Here is an 18,676-nt window from a genome sequence, read left to right as displayed (position 1 = left end):
GGGTGGGTTTCCGGTTTTGGAAACCTACCACAGTAAAATTTCAATATATATATAAATTTACCATGAACAGTAACTTCCTTATTTCGCTCATAACTTTCGCATACGAACTCTGATTTTTAAGCACCACATATGCACGCGCTCGGTTTAACGTCCTCTACAACTTTCATGAAGGAAATTTTCTCAAATTTTGACCCGAACAAAAAGTCGACTTTTAGGGCCACTAAACGTACTGAAACGATAGTAAAAGTGAAAATAAAGGTAGTTTACCGTCCAAATGACTAGTAAACGGGTAATTGAGATACGGGACGTTACATATCATGTCGTGACAAAGCCAATATGTGTCTAAATCCAAGAGACCTTCTCTCATAAATTTATTGGATTAATAGCTCGAATAGTGACATAGAATCCACTAGAGAGACACATAAACTTCTCTAAGATGCGCCTTTATTCGTAATCATTAGAGGTATTGCAAAGGAACTCATTTTCTTTCTCTACATGCGTTTTCATATAGAATCTGTTGGCTATTCAGAAGTGCGATTGGCCCTAGGAGCGTAGAGAGTTTCTGTGACAGTAATTAAGGTGTCATTTGGCAGGTGGAACTTGAGCTATTCCATGTCCTTGAATTAATACTGATGGCCCAGCCATCGTAGTCACAAAAGTCATATGCTCAGAATCAAAATGAAGTCATAAAGAACTCGAAATTTTATTCATAAGCCAACGGAGTTACATCATTGTCTCTTTGACTAAACAAAATCTAATCCAAAATGATAGCTAATGCAAAACAATAGTAGTCGTCTAACTTCTTTCGGTAATTCTAAAATAAATGTGACCAGGTGAGTAGAGAGATGTCGGTGGAGCAAGGCTTGCTTAAATACCACTAATCTCATAACCTTCCTTGACATCACATTTACTTTGAGTGAGCCTACTTTGAAGGAAAAGTAAACCATTGGCATTTACTACCAAAATATATGGCAATTGCCTATTACATCTCTTGGAAAAATAAAGACTTAAACAGAATTGGCGATCTATTGATCCCAGCCAGATTTGTAGTCTTCAACTCTTCACTCTAGATCATCTTCTTAATCTTCTTGTTCCATATAGTGAGCTTCTCTTGCTTCACAATATGCTTTGTAGGCGGTGACGATTTCTTCACAAGCTCTACAAATGTGTGCCTAATGATCAGACACTCCACATCGAGAACATACATCTCTTTACTCAAACTCTATTAATTGAGGCACTTTGAAAGCATCATTTAGATGGCTCTTAGTGTTGGTGGCTTCACCAACATGGTCAGAGGCGTTGCCTCCCTCTCTCTTTCCACGTTTACCTCTTCGGTTCCGTGTTCGCCTATTTTGGCGGTTACCTTCCCAAGTAGAGCGATTATATGGACCAGAACGTCCAGAAGTATCCCTTAGATTAGGGTTTTGCTCTTAGCGCCTTCTCTTAGGGGGGCGACTATAATTGGATTCCGTAATATGCTCTATTTTCACGAATCTCGAGGATGTTGTCATGCTTTTCAATGACATTCATAGCTCCAATGAGCTCATGAAACCTTGTGATCCGTCCTACAACAACATCGATTCGATAGTTCTTAGCAACCATCAATGCAGAGACGGGGAAGGTAGAGAGAGTTTTCTCAATCAACATCGCATCTGTGATCTCTTTACCACAGAATTTCATTAAGGATTTAATGCGAAGTGCTTCCGAGTTGTAGTCAAGAACTGACTTGAAATCACAGAAGCGGAGGCTATGTCATCTCACTTCTAGGTCAAGAAGCAAGGAGTCACAGACGTTGCCAAATCTTTCTTCGAGTGAGACCCACAACCTTCTGTGGTCTTCTTCATTCATACACTCGAACTAGAGCGAATCATCCATATGATGAGTCATTAGGATGATGGCTTTCGCTTTATTTGCCTCTAAGGCTGCTCTATTTGCTTTCAAAGCTTGAGCTTGCTCAACAGTTAGCACGTCTTGGCTAGGCTTGAGAATCGTATCCAGGATTCCATCGGCCTTGAGATGCTGGCGGACATCACGAACCTACCTGTGATATCTAGAGCCACTTGTTCCCAATGGAGCAAAGTCCAATTTGTTTTGGTTACTCATCCTGAAAGAAAACAAGAAATTAAGTTTCGGAGCGAAAAAGGCTACCACGAAAACAAATAAAATTTCTGAGCGTAGTCGCTTCCAAGAAATTTGATTCCAAGAGGGGTTGGATTAGATCGAAACAATGATGTTTGTTGTCGATCGTTTTATCTCAACAAACTCTAAGTTTGGATGACTCTACAAGCTCCAAGCTTGGAGTGAGCACGAACCCCCACAGTTCGGCTTAATTTGGTCTCCCCTATGATGAAGAAAGGGGGGTACAAGAAGGGATGTTGCAAGTCCCCGAAAAAGAAGAGAAATTGAATGTAAAAACTCTAAAAAAATACCTCGAAATATGTCGCCAGAAAATTTGGCCAGAAAAAGTCGCCGGAAATTGGCGAGAAAAGTCGCTTGAAAGTGGTTGACCGGTCGTTGACTGATGTTGGCCTGGGAGCTGACTTGGCAGTGGGTCCCCTTGCTAACGTGGCGTGGGTCCCCTTTGATGACGTGGCACAGGTCCAGATGCTGACGTGTCGTGGTCCCTCTTGCTGACTTAGCGCGGGCCTGTGATGACGTGGCGAAGTATCTGGGCTTTGACTTCTTCCTTTCTTTCTGGGCTGGGCTTCCTTTCTTCTCTTTTTCTTTTCTTCTTTTCTTCTTTTCTGCGGGTTCAAGATGCAGCTGCTCAGGTGACCGGTTCACGTCTTTTTAGGCCGATTTTTGGACTTTTTCTTCTAGTTCCTGAAACTTCAGATCAAAGGGCTTCTGGTGGAAATTGGAGGTCTGGAAGATGGTGAACCGGTGGAAAATTTGCTGCGAGTTGTATGGAGTTTCCAGTGGCCGGTTCGATAGGTTTCCGGCCGATTCTTGGGGTGCCGCCGCCGGTTTTGGACTCCTGGAATCAAGTTCTTCAAGGTGTGAGGTGGAGGCAGAAAAGGCTTCAAGGTTTTGTAATCGGATTCAAGGTTTTTAACTTCTTAAATCAGGGTTTGGCTATTTGTTTCAGGGTTAGAGGTTCGTGCTGATAACGTGTTTAAGGAAAACTGAATTGGGAGAGAATTGAGTCATACTTTCTTTGATAATAGGGGTCTCTTTATATACAGGATTACAGGCATAGAGATAAAGTTGTACATGGAAACATAATCGTACATTGATTGGATATCTCTTAAGATTCTCCGAGAATATCTCTAATATAAACCCTATTTCAACTAGAGTAAGTAACCTTGAGTTTGGGCCAGACACATATTCTGGATTTACTTTAACACATATATAATACTTTCAGCTTTAAAAATACGAGAAATTTAACGAGTCACTTTTAAAAATACAAAATATGACAACTTATAGGGAAAATGTTCATTTACCCAAATTTGAGCTACACTAACCCCACTTACCCAAACATCTTATGAGATTGCTCACTTATCCAATAATTTACATATATTTTGCCCAAATACCCAATTACGTATTTTTTTATTGCTTTTTATTTATTTTTATGATAATTTTGTCATCTCCTTCTTTGTCACTTAGAGAGAGAAGTCATCAGAAATCTCACCGAACTCAAGTGAACGGAATCTGGCATCGGATTTTATTGCTCCCCAATAATCTTTTTATTGCCCCTCAATAATCATATTATTGCCTCCTAACAATATTTTAATATCTATTTACTCAATAGTATTGAGAATAAAAAATACACTATAGTTACATGGCAAGTACCGAGCAGAGAACACACTATATCAAAGATAAAATCACACTATATATGGGTCTACAAAACACAAAATTTATATCTTACAACAACACAAGGACCAAATGACAACTGCCACTAGCTTATGTATATTCCCATTGTGCTAGACTCAAATTCACATAAGATTAGTGAGTGATAAACATTGCTTATTGGACCAGCCCAATGACATGAGTCTGATTAAACTCGACTTATTTACAACGCGCCACGCATGAAAGTGTAGCAACCACAACAACAATGCCGAAAAGCCACAAAAGAAAGCAGCAAGTGGAGGTTGACCACAACCCAAAACCTCCAACCAAAACACCCAAAACTACCAAAGAAATCCCAAAGGACCCATACCCGAATCACGCCTGACCCACCTAAGAAGAATGTGTGTCTGTCCTGTAAGAGAAGAAATCGTAAAGGGGAGTCGGAGAGAGAGGAGAGATAGGACCCATACCCGAATCACGCCCGACCCACCTAAAAGAAGAAATCGTAGAGGGGAGTCAGAGAGGGCGAGAGAGAGAGAGAGAGAGAGAGAGAGAGAGAGAGAGAGAGAGAGAGAGAGAGAGAGAGAGAGAGAGAGAGAGAGAGAGAGAGAGAGAGAGATCAGGAATAGTCACCGGGCCGAGGGCTTCTTTGGCTTACATGTGTCCTTTTTGAGTGGTGACGTGTGCGCGGGCGTGCCAACTCGCGGTCGAGAGGACAAGCGAGGTTTTGTTTTGTTTGTAGATCTTGCGCCGATCTGACTTCTGATCACTTGATTGTGGGCCGAAGAATGATCAATCTCGGCCGCAGGATTCTCTCTACCTTGAATGCAAGGACTTTAGCACTGATCAGCCTTACCTAGCCGTAGTGATGTGTAACTCGGTGATTGAGGTGATAGTGAAGTGATGATGATTCTTTTTGTGATTTTGTATAAAGTAAATGAAGTAAAGTAAACAACACGAAATAAATAACATAAATGAAAGTGCAGGTAAAGAAAGTGCAGCAATGTAAAAGTGCAGGAAGATAAAGAACAAGAATGTAAATCGCGGGAAATAAACTACAGCAAAGTGAACAGCGAAAAGATAAATTGCGTGAATGTAAAGAGCAACAAACAAAGTAAAGTGCAGGAAAGATAGATACCTGTAAAGAAAGCGATAAGATTAACATGTAAAGATTGATAAGTGTTGCTGAAATGTTGAAATGTATTGAGATAAAATTTGAGTAATCACGTAGAGCGTTTGGTCGAGGACCTCTAACAATGAATCTTTTGGTCCTTTTTATAGTGAAGCTAAACTACTGAAAGAAGGAAAAGAAGTAATCTTAGCCTTCACAGCTAAAACCGTATTGATTACAAATAGAACAGTATTCACGTTTGTGATACTTTTGACGTTATCAATGATTGAATCTTTCATGAGCAATCAATCAGGTCTTATAACTGATGATTGGCAGTAAAACCCCTTAATGCTTATTAAGTTAATTAAACTAAGCTTTGGTAACGTTTCTCCTGACAATCAAGCTCTTTAATGTGCCGCAGCTAATCAGCCAATTAGTCGCGGTCATTCATTACGCCTTGTGGGTCCGCAGTCATTCATTAACCCTTGTGAATCATTTGATCTCAGTAAAGGTTATCCGAACACGTTATCTTCTACCATAAATTTGATAATCAACTTTGTAAATCTTTAATGTTCCGCGGCTAATTTGAGAATCAACTTTGTAAATCTTTAATGTGCTGCGGCTAATTAGCCGCGGTCGGTCATTCATTACGCATTGTGGGTCGGGCCCACCTATCTGCCATGTGAGCCTTGCCAAATATTGATTCAAACAAGTGGCAGAGCTGTAATTTTATTAATTGGGTATATGATAAGATTGTAATTTCACACTTAAATGGGGTAATTGAGTACATAAATCTTTTAGTAGAGTAAGTGGGTTCTTGTTTGGCCAAATTTGGATATTTGGTCAAGAACCCAAACTTATATGTTATATTTACGTGTAATACGGAAATTACTAAAAAATATTACTATTATTGTGATTTAGCAGGCTAGGTGACTAGAAATTTATTTTCTTGGTTACACGGGTGTGTGTGTGTGTTTATCAGATAAACAACTCAAATACTACAACTAGTTTTTCGTGAGTCAAACCCACAATCTCCCACTTATGAATGAAAGACTATACCACTAGACAAAATGATACTAGACCATTGCTAGGTATATTTTGTTAGGAATTTTAAATTTTCAATTATTATATTTTAGAGAAAATTATCATTTCCTAAAATGAATCAATATCCAACATTTAGATCAATACATTAGTTATAGGCTTCTAGAGTCTTAGGCTAGGGCTCGCATGCCGCAAATAACACGCACCCTCGAGTCATTTTCACAGGGGAAAGTGGAGACTCATTACCAGAAACGTTGATACAACACTGATTATGTACAAGAATTTTTGAGCTTGTTTGGTCATGTATAGACTGAAGACTTTGACTGCTTATTTAGATTCAAGACTTTTGTGCAGTACGTAGCCATCATTACAAGTTTCCAAAACTTTCTAATCTTAGTGTTTAGATAATGTGGAGTGTGGAAAATATAGTCTTGTACGTGTAATAAGGTTTTCACTCTCCTTCATCGGTTTTTAGCTAAATTAATGAGAGTGACAAAGATAACTTGCAATATTGCTTGAATAAAAGTCGACCTAGTCAAACTTTAAACCAAGCACAAAACTAGACGGATGAGGTTTTAAAGAACAATCCAAACCTACTATCCGGCCAAAGTCTTGTCTTCTTCAACCTTGCTGCTCGGAAACATGTCCATCTCTGTTGAACCTACTAGCACCTTACATCAACTGATGCACACCATCACCATCGATATGCTAACTGAAACTTGTACCAAACCCTAGCTAAATTTAGTCGAACCCACGACTAGACAAAATAGGGGGTAAAGCTGAGCTACAACCAGCTTCACCTATGACTCGACCCACAAACCCAAACTCAAGTGCTCTCGAATGATTGGAGAATGAACTCTTACTGAGAATTTGAAGTTTTGTCTCACATTGATAAACGGTGGCCTTGCAAATTGGTTGTCGCTGTGTTGCTCATAATTATTTTATCATGATATCAAACCGAGTTAGTCCATGAGACTGATGAGATGATACATATTGAGGACTAACCGTGTTCCATGTCCCCTAATACAAGTGTTTGGTTTGAATATTCGACACACATGAGAGAGCGTGTTGAGAATATAATTACTTGCCTACCTTTAAAAGAAGGTAAAATAATTTACAAATATTTAAGTCTCTGCATTCATTGCTAATCGGTTAATGAATGTAATGTTTATATTACTTTAATCTCATATAAGCCGAGAGCATGATGGATATTCTAACTTCTTGATTGGAGAATAAATACAAATAGAAGTAGAAGCGATGGAATCACAAGTTCATAACACTGATGAGCACGACGGCTTGCTGATCGGAAACTCCAACTGATTCTCCATGCTTATGGGTAACTAGCATTCATATTGTATAACGATGATCCAGACCACCATGTCTGGATTTAACTATTTACCTGGGTTGGAAAGGTAGAACTGTAGAAGGTAAAAGGTTGTGTGGAGCAGCGGCTTGAAGAGACAAGACAACAAGGTGGGAGTCAAATCACGTGCATATTGCGTCGACGCCATGTAAGCCGACAGGGAGCGGCGGACTGGATGACTTTTGGGGACCACCAGACATCATAGTCGTGTGCCACATTTTTAGTCCGAGACAGCTTCACAGTTCACACCTTTTATTAATTTTTTTTTAACAATTTTTTTTTAATTTTTTTTTTAATCAACATCAAAATCGTTCTTGAATCGTAAAGTGATCAACAATTTGCCCTAAATAATTACAAATTGTCAAAACAGTAACTTAAATTTCTATGATGTTATACCGGTTTGTTTCTCCGGTAATCGATTCTGATTTTATGAAATTTTCTCGCACAAGTATTTTGTGTTAATGTTTTTTTGAATTAATTTTAAAACAATTTGATACATAAAATATCAATTTTGAGCTCGATTCAAGCTGACTCAACATCAGTTTTACAAAGACAAACCATTTTTTTTTTTTCAGTTGGCTTAAGTAATTAAGGATATAAACTGCACAGCAATTGGAGATCTGAGGCCTATGATGAAGGGAAGGAAGGAGGAAGAAAATCTTCAGGCGTTTATATTCTGGTTGAGAGCAGAAGTTTGTTAAGTTGTTTTATGTTCTTGAAATATTTCAAAGCCTCTTATTCAGTTATTTGACCAAATTAATGTTAAGAAAATGTGTTATTTGCCAAATTTCCTTGTATACTATAAAAAATATATATAAAAAAACTTATCAAAAACGGGTAAGTTTGACAAGTACGTAATATGGGATATTTGATAATTTGTAATAGGGAGATCATGTGTTATCTCTTACATTTGAACTCACTCAGATCAAAAAAAAAAATTCGGTATGACTTATCTCCTAAAAATTTAGAGTATAGACTTCACTCATATTTCAGATACTTTACAGTTTAACAACATAATTCGACGAAGTCTGTCTCTTAACAAAAGTAAACTACTCTCTTGATGTCACAGTTCCTCACTTACATCAAGTAACGAGGAAAAACTATATTCTAGTAATCCAGTCTCTTGTGTTCATAAGTTGTTTTGAATTGAAGAAACTAGTTGCAGACGCGTGGGGGAAAGGAAGCTTCATATTGGTATCTTGTCCAGTGGAGTTAGAGGTGGCCTAGAAAACAAGGGTGGGTGCAGTGTTACCTGGATCGCGGGTCGTTGCAGAACGGGTACGCAGTACGGGTACGCGGTACGCCAATCTCTATAGAACGCGGTTCGCTAATATATATTAGCTAAAATTTTTAATTAAAAATAAATTACATATGATAAATATAATTATAAAAAAAAAAATAGATACCATACTATAAATAAAAATCAGGACTCCTAAACATAATTTTAATTGCGTATTTGGAAACATAATTTTTTTACGTAAATATCCCTTATACATATACTATGAAAACCACATAAATTTAAAAGGGTAAACAAGTAAAATTAGATATTAGAAGTTATAAAGAATTAGGTTTAAAATCTTTTAGATATTAGCATTTTTTTCTTATCGGAATAGTCATTATAAGAAAAAGAAAAGAAGATGAACAGCCCAACCAATCTGTTGCAGAAGTCTAGGAATGGACGAAGTCCAGAAACAAGCACACTAGAGCTGATGCAGAAGATGGGACCGCTGAGTAAATATGGGATCGCTGGAGTCACCGATCTGGTTCGTGATCGTACTGCGTTTCGGGTCGTGCGATCGGGTTCGCGGGTCGCCGGCAAACTGAGCGATCCCGGCATCTCTGGGTGGGTGGTATATTCTCAATTCTTGATTCTTCCATAATTAGATTTGGATTTTGGACAGCCGAAATATGTCTTTTAGGATACGGTTGCCTCCATTTTGTGTCTCCACGACCCTTTTTGGCCGCCAAAGGGAAATTCTTGTTGAGTTGTATCCTTCCCTTTGCTCTCCACCTCATCAAGTGCCCACTATTATATTACAATTAGATGTTGTAAAGAGAGTGCTTTCATAATTTGTATTGCTTTACTTGCATATACATGTACTGTAAGTTGAGAATGTCTCTCTAGTGTCTTGTCACCATACCGTTTACGGTTTGATTTTCTGTATTTACAACATAATTTGGATTGACACATGAAAGTTAATCGTGGCGGTCTCTGGCACCCTTGTGTGAGATGTAATATTCTCATAATTCTCATTATGTAGCTGCGCACTTTTCCGGTTTTCTTAATTGGATCTGCGTATGTTTAGCTCTGGGTGTTGGTGTGCATATTTCTTGCTCTGGGTTTGGATTTGCGTATGTTTAGCTCTTGGTCTCGAGTTTCAAGTTTAAAAGATAGGGGCCGTGACCACTTATCTAATTTTAACATAAAATTGTCTACTTGCTCCACTAAGAGTTTTTTAACCCTCATTTACCCAATCTAATATATATTGACAGTATTGCCCTCATACTCTCTCTCTCTCTCTCTCTCTCTCTCTCTCTCTCTCTCTCTCTCTCTCTCTCTCTCTCTCTCTCTCTCTCTCTCTCTCTCTCTCTCTCACACACACACACACACACAAGCCTCAATGGACCAAGTGAATCACACCCATGCCCTCGCAAGAATCCGAATCAGACTCACTGGCCACCGCCGTTGGGATCTGGTCCACGCCGAGTTCTCGTTCCTCCGAATCTACGACCTCCGCTAGCTCCTCAAGTTCCTTCGATCCGTCGCGGAGTCCAACTCCACCATCAACAGTCTGCCACCGCCGTCGGCGATTTGGTCTGCGTCGAGTTCTCGTTCCTCCGAGTCTGCGATTTGGTCTGCGTCGAGTTCTCGTTCCTCCGAGTATGCGACCTCCGCTCACTCCTCAAGTTCCTTCAATCCGTCGCGGAGTCCGACTCCACCATCAACCTCTTGTCCCAAACCCAATCGATTCTGGAGCTTTAAGGTCCGGCGATTTCGCACCTGTAATTTCACAGTTCCTGTCGATCCGAGAGCAATCGCAGGTGTTTTTCGTCCCTGGTCGATCCGATCTGGTGCCCAGAGCACTTTTTTTTTTTTTTTTAGTATACTGTGAGCTCCTAGAATGGGGAAGGAAAAAAAAAAGTTAACGTGTACAATTGAACATATAAATTGATCAATTGTGTCTATAGTGTATTCATTTTGATTTTGGGAGTATATGCAATTCACTTGAAGGCAATAATATGATTATTGGAGGGTAATAAAATGATTATTGGAGGGCAATAATATGATTATTGGGAGGCAATAAAAAGAGTATTGGGAGACAATAATATGATTATTGGGAGGTAATAATATGATTATTAGGGGGCAATAATATGGTTACTGGGTATTATTAGGGGGCAATAAATTCAAACGCCGGAATCCGGTCACCAGTTCGGTAGCCGGAGTCCGCGGCTGGCCACTGGTCACCGGAGTCCGGCAAGGTCTCCGATGACATCTCTCTCTAAGTGACAAAGAAGGAGAGGGCAAAATTGTCCCAAAAAAAAAATTAAAAAAAAAAACTTAATTGAGTATTAAGGAAATGATCTCTTAGAGTGTTTTGGTAAGTGGCCAATCTCTTAGAGTATTTGGGTAAGTAGGGTTAATTAACCCCAAAATTGAGTAAATGATCATTTCCCCTAAAAGATACTCTACTTAGACAGTGACACTTCTGTCGCGTTACAAATAATGAAACGTTTACTTTTTAACAATTGAAAAAAAAAAAAAACACCACAACAACAACAACATAAACTAGAAAACAAGAATTCACACTCAAAACTAATAAATTACATACATACAAACTAGCGATTGAGGCATTCGAACAATAAACACCTAGCTACAAATAAAAATATTATCAATCAACCCTGTCCTTGTTAATAGGTTGAGGCCAAGTGATGTGAAGTGGATCTCAAGTCTTTTTAGTTCCTGTCCTCCAGATGTTACTTACGCTAGAGATGTAGATTAGATTAATTGTGCATTTGTGCCATCGAGCTCGATCATTCAAGCTGCTTCTGCTCATCTCTATTTCGATTATTTAGCTTCGCAAGGTACATAATGTAGTAGACTGATGAGAATTTTTTGGTCAATTCTCTAATCCTGTTTAAAAGTACCCTAGCTTAGATCAGTAATCTAATCCAGAAATTACAACTAGTAAGCCAGTGATTATAAAACTAATGAAAACAGTAGTTCTGTCTGTGATGTATTTAAGATTAGATTGATAGGATTGAGGAAGATATGTTTTGGCAGTCAAAATCCTCCTTCAGAAAAGATGTCTCACGTTTAGATATCTTTTTTCTCCAAGTAGCATATTAATTATTTGATTAACAACGCTAAATATTTTATAATGATCACATTATTCCACAGGTTTAGGCCTTTTACAATAGATATTGACCAACTCTATCTAATATATTGATTTTCTTTGGAGAAGACAATATTCGAACTTATTGAGTTTTCTTTATTCCCGTTCGAGTATGGTACTGGATTCTCAGTGCTCGATTAATATTAATTTACAGATAGCAAGGGGTTAACATTACAGAACTGCTCTTCATTGTGGAAAAAGAAATCTTTATATATATAGAATGGTTTTATCTTTATGCGTACTTTAATCCAAATAAGACTATATATATCATTCTATAAAGATTCTCTTCACTAATTGGGGGACAAGCTAGTTATGAAAAGCATATATATTCACTATTTAGTGCTCAAGAAGATCATGAAACCTGGGTTTCTAGTGGTTCTCTTCTCTTGATGATGGTCCTAGCTAACTGAGAATTGACACCCACAATTCTAAGTGGTTATGCACACCAGTTCACTTTCTATGAATCAGAATATCACACTTGTTGGTAGAGATTTCAGATTTCTATAACTCCTGCTGGTTGTTTTGCACTTTTGTGTCACTAAAGCAAAAACCTAAGGCGTCAAATACCATTCAACCTAGCTGATAATAAGGCATGAACAAGACTAGCTTCTAAAAGAATAGTGTATATTTGACTATATATTCATACATTTTACATGTAGTTCCAATCCTTTGTATTTAGCTCTCCTGCTGGTTACTTGCTTCACAAGCGAAAATTAGGGCATGAAATACAAGAGGGACTTGCATAGCCCAGCAAAATGAAGTGGTGGAAGTTTTGCATTGGATAGAGTACGCTTGCCGGTCTCCCATCTGTAAGTGGGTTTAATAAGAAACCTTAAGCTAGTTGAAGGTTTTGAGTTACACTCGATGCTAACACCTTGTTATTTAGTAACATGATTATATTGCAATCGAGCAATTGACCATTTGCGAATAAATACCAAAGGTTTAAATAGAACAAAAACCAAATAAGTCAGGAACCCCAAATCCAGTACAGATATCTTTCTTAAATAGTACAAGATTTTTTGCAATCAATTTCAGAATTTGAGCTCCATTAAAGTTACAAGGAGAGGAACATAATCGCTAACATCCTGCCCAATCTCAACATCTCTATTTATGAGGGGTGCTAGTTCATTGACAACTCTCCGATTTCGACTATTTCTTTTTACCTTAGTGATTTGTATACTATGGACAGATCTAGACACATTTGTACTAGCCATGGGGATTGATAGATTTGTTGGGATTGTTTTGCCTAAGAGAGGGCAGTTCACTATCATATATCCAGAACCAAACCTGATACATGAATATTAAACCCAGAAACCATAGATTGAGTTGCAATTTAATGTGTTGTGTACTGCTATCTGATTTATAATTGTTCATAATTTCATATTTATAAATGATACACTTTGATTTTTCACATCAATAATAACAAATTCCAAGTTTGAATTTGGGGGATCCTTTCTTCTATTGTTTTTGGGCTTCGATCAGTCAGAAACTTAAGAAATTCAAAATTAAAAAAGAAAAGAAAAAAGAATTAAAGAATAAAGGGAAGAGAACCAAAGACCAACTCGTTAGTGCGCACATCCTTATTCTGCGCCCACGCCCTTTCGTAAAACGAACCACCTTCCCGCTTTACCAGTCCACCCAAAGATTAGCATTAACCCAATAAGGTTAGTTTTTTTCTCAGGCCACCCAAATAAAGAAAACGGAGAACGGACCCGACCCGACCCGGCCCAGCTCAAGTTCAAACATAGCTCAGATTCTCCGCTGATGGGCTCCGCCCGACTGGACCGCTACTCTTGCTGCCCCCCGCCTTCTTCCGATCCTTACCGGCGTCGCCGCCGCCGCACACGATGGAGCACTCCACGCCGCAGATGTTACTGAAGCACGAGAACAGCCCCGGGCCGCCGCCTCCGTCGGTGTGCCGCCGCGTGTGGTGCCCTTCGCTGCTGCTCGGAAAGCTCGAAAAATCGCCGCGATCGTACACCGGCGGCAGCTCCGTCCGCCACCGCTCCAGCTTCGACTGTAGCCCCTCCACGCTCTCGTCCTCGTTCCAGGCCCCCACCACCACCGAGCTCTCGTTGTCCTGGTCCATCCTCTCCTTCGCGATCGCCGCCGCCACCTCCGACGGCGACGGCCCCAGCTCCGACTCCGTCAGGTACGGCGGCACCATCAGATTCGACTTCCGCGGCGTCACGTACTGGTCGTACGTCCCCATCTTGAACGGCGACTTCCCCGGAACCGAGGACCTCCGCCCAGGGGTATTTCCGTAACTCTCCACCACGTACTTCGGCGACGGCTTCGATAACGGCGACGCGGCCACGATGTCGTGTACGACCGCGGCTCTGTAGTTCCCGTTGTGCTTGGGCTTTCTCACCGGGTCGTCGGGTTCGGATCCGCTCGTCGGTTTCGGATCCCTACCGCCTCTCTTTGACGGGTCGCTGATGCTGATTTCGGAGACGCTGAGTATGGAACTTGGTTTTCCCTTTTTGTCCTTGGCCCCACCAACGTCGGAGACGCTGAGTATGGAACTTGGTTTTCCGTTTTTACCCTTGGTCCGGCTTAATTCTGACGCGCTGACCACGGAGCTGGCTTTCCCTTTTCTACCCCTTCCCCTGATGATTTCTGAGCCGTTGATTAACGAGCTGGCCTTGGATCGGCTCTTCTTATTCTTTTGGCTGCTGACGTCGGACCCGCTGACCACCGAGCTCCCTCTGCTCTTTTTGTCCTTTTTCGTAAATTCCTTGGTCCGGACCTCCGACGCTAACATGGAGCTGCAGTCACTCTTGCTACGTCTCAGCTCCGCCTTCGAAAACGTTGACTGACTCCGGTGGGTTTGACTCCGCGGCGGGTCGTCCTCGCCCATTAACTGTTTATATCCCACGGCGGATGCGCTGAGCTGAGAATACAAAGGCATGCTGCGCATGGAGCTGTGAAGCAGCGCCACACCGATGTTCAATATCCCCTGTGGCCGGCCGGAGGGCCGCCGGACCTGGAGCGCCACGAAGCGCATGCCCAGCTGAGGATGGTGGTGGTGGGGCTTCACCGGAGTGGGGATGAGATTGCCGACGAGGACACGGATGGTGCCGACGTGGACGTCTTTGAACCAGTGGAGGGCGTAGATCTCGATCATCACGGCGGAGGTGTCCTCATGCAAGAAATCCTCGTCCACCCGGAACACGAACTTGTCGTTCCACGTAGGGTTGTTGTGGCCGTGAGTGTCCACGCGGGTCGACAACTTGCGATCCGGGTGCACCCATGCAATGGCGTACGTCCGCATGGAACGTGATACCGGGGCAAGGTCTTGCGCCGAGATCACGTTCAGTTCCAGAAGTTGGAATGGGTTTAGGATCGACATTGTTTTGTTGTGTGTGTGGCCTCTTCAGGCCTCAATGAATTGAGATCGACGACAATAATAACCTAGGGGATCGATGAATGATTTTATGATGTATATAATCTCAAAAAAGAGAGAAACTTAGCTGGTGGGTTGGTTAAATATTGATGTTCATATCAAAGCAAAAGGGTGGTAGTGGTTCCACTCGCCGTCCGTCGACCTTCCGAGAAGAGGACGACGAGAGGGGTGGGTAGGCATGAAGGTAAAGAGAGGGAATGAAGAAGCAAAAATGGTGGGAGGAGAGAGAAAAGTGAGCACTGCAAGGGTGTAAATTTTTTGTTAAAACAGCTTGAAAACAGCGTTTCGTTGGTTATTTGAGAACGAGAGACTAAAATGGGTATCTGAGTTTGAGTTTTGACCACCCCCACAGTTAGTATTGTTAATTTTGGAAGGTGGTCGAGGAGGAGGAGGCTGTTAATAATTCATTTGGCATCTTCATTTGATTACATGTGTACACTCATTGCCTTAAAATAGAGGGTTGTACGTGAAGCTAACAGTGATTTAGGTATAGAATTTTCGGTTCTAAAACTTACACTACTACATGGAAAAACAATCCAACACTATAACTTGAATTTGCAAGTTACAAGAATCACAACTGACACTAGTAACCAACATTGAAGCCAAATTTGTTGAAGCAATCAAACCCTAAAAAGAGGTATACAATTATAGGCCTTAAACGAGTAAGAAACAAATTGCTTTAAACAAATATAAAGGCCAGGGAACTGACAATGTGTGACTTACTGAAATATCAAAAACCGTACAATTTGAACCATGTTATTACATATGTAAAACTAGTTTTTACTTTTTTTTAATTTTTTTATTCAAATATGTAAAACTAGTTGAATATTAGTTAATGTCAAGAGAAGATCCAAAATGATGTTGAAAGACATTACATAGAGTAGAGAATGATACCTGATTTGGTGGGAGGACAATCAGCTAGTCTTTTAGAAATTTCGTGCTCGATGAGCATGCAAAAACCGAAGTAGCAGAAGAATAAAAGTTTAATATAATGAAAACTATCTCTAGCATTTCAAAAATAAAAGGAATAAGTTGCGATGCAAAATCTTGATATTGATAACAGAAAGTGAGTATTAAACTTGACAGATGCATGGTTGAGATCCAATATGTTATAAGTTCGTATGTAAATGATTACTCTTCTCTTCACGTTTTTGACATGAAGTATTAATTTCATTTTCAATACAAATAAATGTGTTGTAAATGATAATGACTATTCATGCAATAGGTATTGCGTAATGTATGCGATTGACAGACTCGTAATGTATGCGATTGACATACTTGTAATGTGCGATTGATTAGTATAGCTATTATGTATTGTCTTTTGTATACATGATGTAACCCTATATAAACCTCATGGTGAGATGAATACAATACAATTATCCAATTCTCTACAACACGTTATCAGCACGATACTCTAATCTAAGCCCTAGCCAGAAAAAAAAAACCTAACACCCAAAATTTCTTTCACCAAAAACTGCCGCAAGCTCCTAGCCCTAGCTAGCCATAGTGTGCGCTGCTCCTGCAGCCCTTGAGCACCCGTGTGCCTCCTATTGCCCTCCTATTGCCCCTGCATCATCGTCGCACGCCTGCTGCCCCTGCAGCACAGCAGCACGCTCGTTCTTGTGCAAATCAGTCTGTTTGCACGCCCCTAAACGTCTTGATTGGGACCTCAGATCAAAATCCTTCATTCATCAAAGTTGTTCGTCTCTGCCTCTTTTATCTGACCTCCAAATTTCAGCCCTATTGGAGTCGTTTTGAGCCTCGCTCCACTAACATCTCTCTCTACTTTCCTGGTCATATTTGATTGGAGTTACCAAACGGATAGAGTGACTACAATGTGTCTTAGTTTGATTTTATTTTGGATTAGACTTTTTGGGACCTTTGATGTAATCATTGGCTATCTTTATTAATAAAGTATCGTATTATTATTCGATGTCATGGACATGTTTTAATTCCGAACTTTATTATTTTTCAGTATGTTTCCTGGAGAGTTGGAATGCCTTGTTGATAGTGGCACCACACATACTATATTGCAACATAGGCAACTATTTCTATGGATGACGCCTACTCGATCTTCTGTGACTACGATGGCTGGACCATCACAATTGATTCATGGTCGAGGACCAGCTCAATTTATGTTGTCAAATGACACAAGTATTAATGTCACCAAAGCTCTATATGCTCCTAGGACTGGAAGGACCCTATTGAGTTTTAAAAATATAAGAGTCAATGGTTTTCATGTGGAAACACAATGTGAGAATGGACAAGAGTTCCTTTGCATCACCTCTAATGACTACGGACATAAACGAGTATTAGAGAAACTTATGTGTCGATCTAGTGGGTTGTATGATCTAGTGGGTTGTATGCAACCACTATTACAATTATTGAATCCAACCATGTCATGAGAGATGACTTATGAGATTCTGACACATATACGTTTTGGCATGATCGTTTGGGACACCCAGGTCGTGATATGATGATCTGTATATTAAAGACTTCACACGGACATCCATTTTTCAAAACGAAAAGAAGTCAGAACCAAAATTCGATCAAAGGTAGGGTTGGGGCCGCCTACCCCCTGCGGCCCAAAAGTGGTATTGACGCCACCAATACCTCCTTGGTTCATTTTTCTACTTCTAAAGTCAATTGTGACTTTGTGGCTCAACCGGATACTTCCCTGGTTGCTTCTAAAGCCCATCTTTCGTTTTGCAAAGCCTGCTCTTTAACAAATTAGGATCGAGACCATCCTATGTAAAGGACACTAAAGAAAATATTCCATTCTTACAAAGAATCCAAGGTGATATTTGTGGACCTATTCAACTAACTTGCGGACCATTTAGATATTTTATGGTGTTAGTTGATGCATCAACACGATGGTCACATGTCATGCTATTGTCCACAAGAAATGATGCATTTGCTAAACTCCTAGTACAAATCATTAAATTAAGGGCTCACCACCCTGATCATCCCATTAAGTCAATTCGTCTTCACAATGCTGGAGAGTTTACATCAAAAACGTTTGATGACTATTGTATGTCCATTAGGATTGAGGTTGAACACCCTGTTCCTCATGTTCACACCCAAAATGGTCTCGCAGAAGCTGCCATTAAAAGACTTCAAATGGTTGCTAGAGCATTGGTTATGCGCACCAATCTCCCTGTTTCTGCTTGGGGCTATGCAATATTGCATGCAGCTGTGCTCATTCGTCTGAGGCCTACTGCCACTCAACCCTTTTCTGATCCCAAATGGTTACTGGATATGAGCCTGATGTCTCATACTTACGCATATTTGGGTGTACAGTTTATGTGCCAATTGTGCCACCACAGCGCACCAAAATGGGTCCTCAAAGACGATTAGGCATTTATGTTGGATATGACTCTCCAACCATTATCTGCTACTTAGAACCCTTGACAGGCGATCTATTTCCTGCTAGATTTGCAGATTGTCACTTTGATGAGACAGTCTTCCAGTCGTTAGGGGGAGATAGGAACAATAATGTTCAACAGGAACAACAGGAATTGTCGTGGTCTGTCCCCACTTTGTCTCATCTTGATTCCTGAACCGCACAGTCT

General features: G+C 40.4%; 1 protein-coding gene across 1 annotated transcript; it reads right to left on the bottom strand.

Annotated features, from left to right (window-relative positions):
• Positions 1 to 13,054: 13,054 nt before the first annotated feature.
• LOC112200233 lies at positions 13,055 to 15,170 on the bottom strand. Its single transcript, XM_024341257.2, has one exon. It carries the CDS (start codon positions 15,048 to 15,050, stop codon positions 13,437 to 13,439), a length of 1,614 nt encoding a protein of 537 aa, XP_024197025.1. The 5' UTR covers positions 15,051 to 15,170; the 3' UTR covers positions 13,055 to 13,436.
• Between the last annotated feature and the right edge of the window lie 3,506 nt (positions 15,171 to 18,676).

Source organism: Rosa chinensis, chromosome 4, assembly GCF_002994745.2.
Source record: "Rosa chinensis cultivar Old Blush chromosome 4, RchiOBHm-V2, whole genome shotgun sequence".
NCBI lineage: Eukaryota > Viridiplantae > Streptophyta > Magnoliopsida > Rosales > Rosaceae > Rosa > Rosa chinensis.
This window is presented reverse-complemented; position numbering and strand designations above follow the sequence as displayed.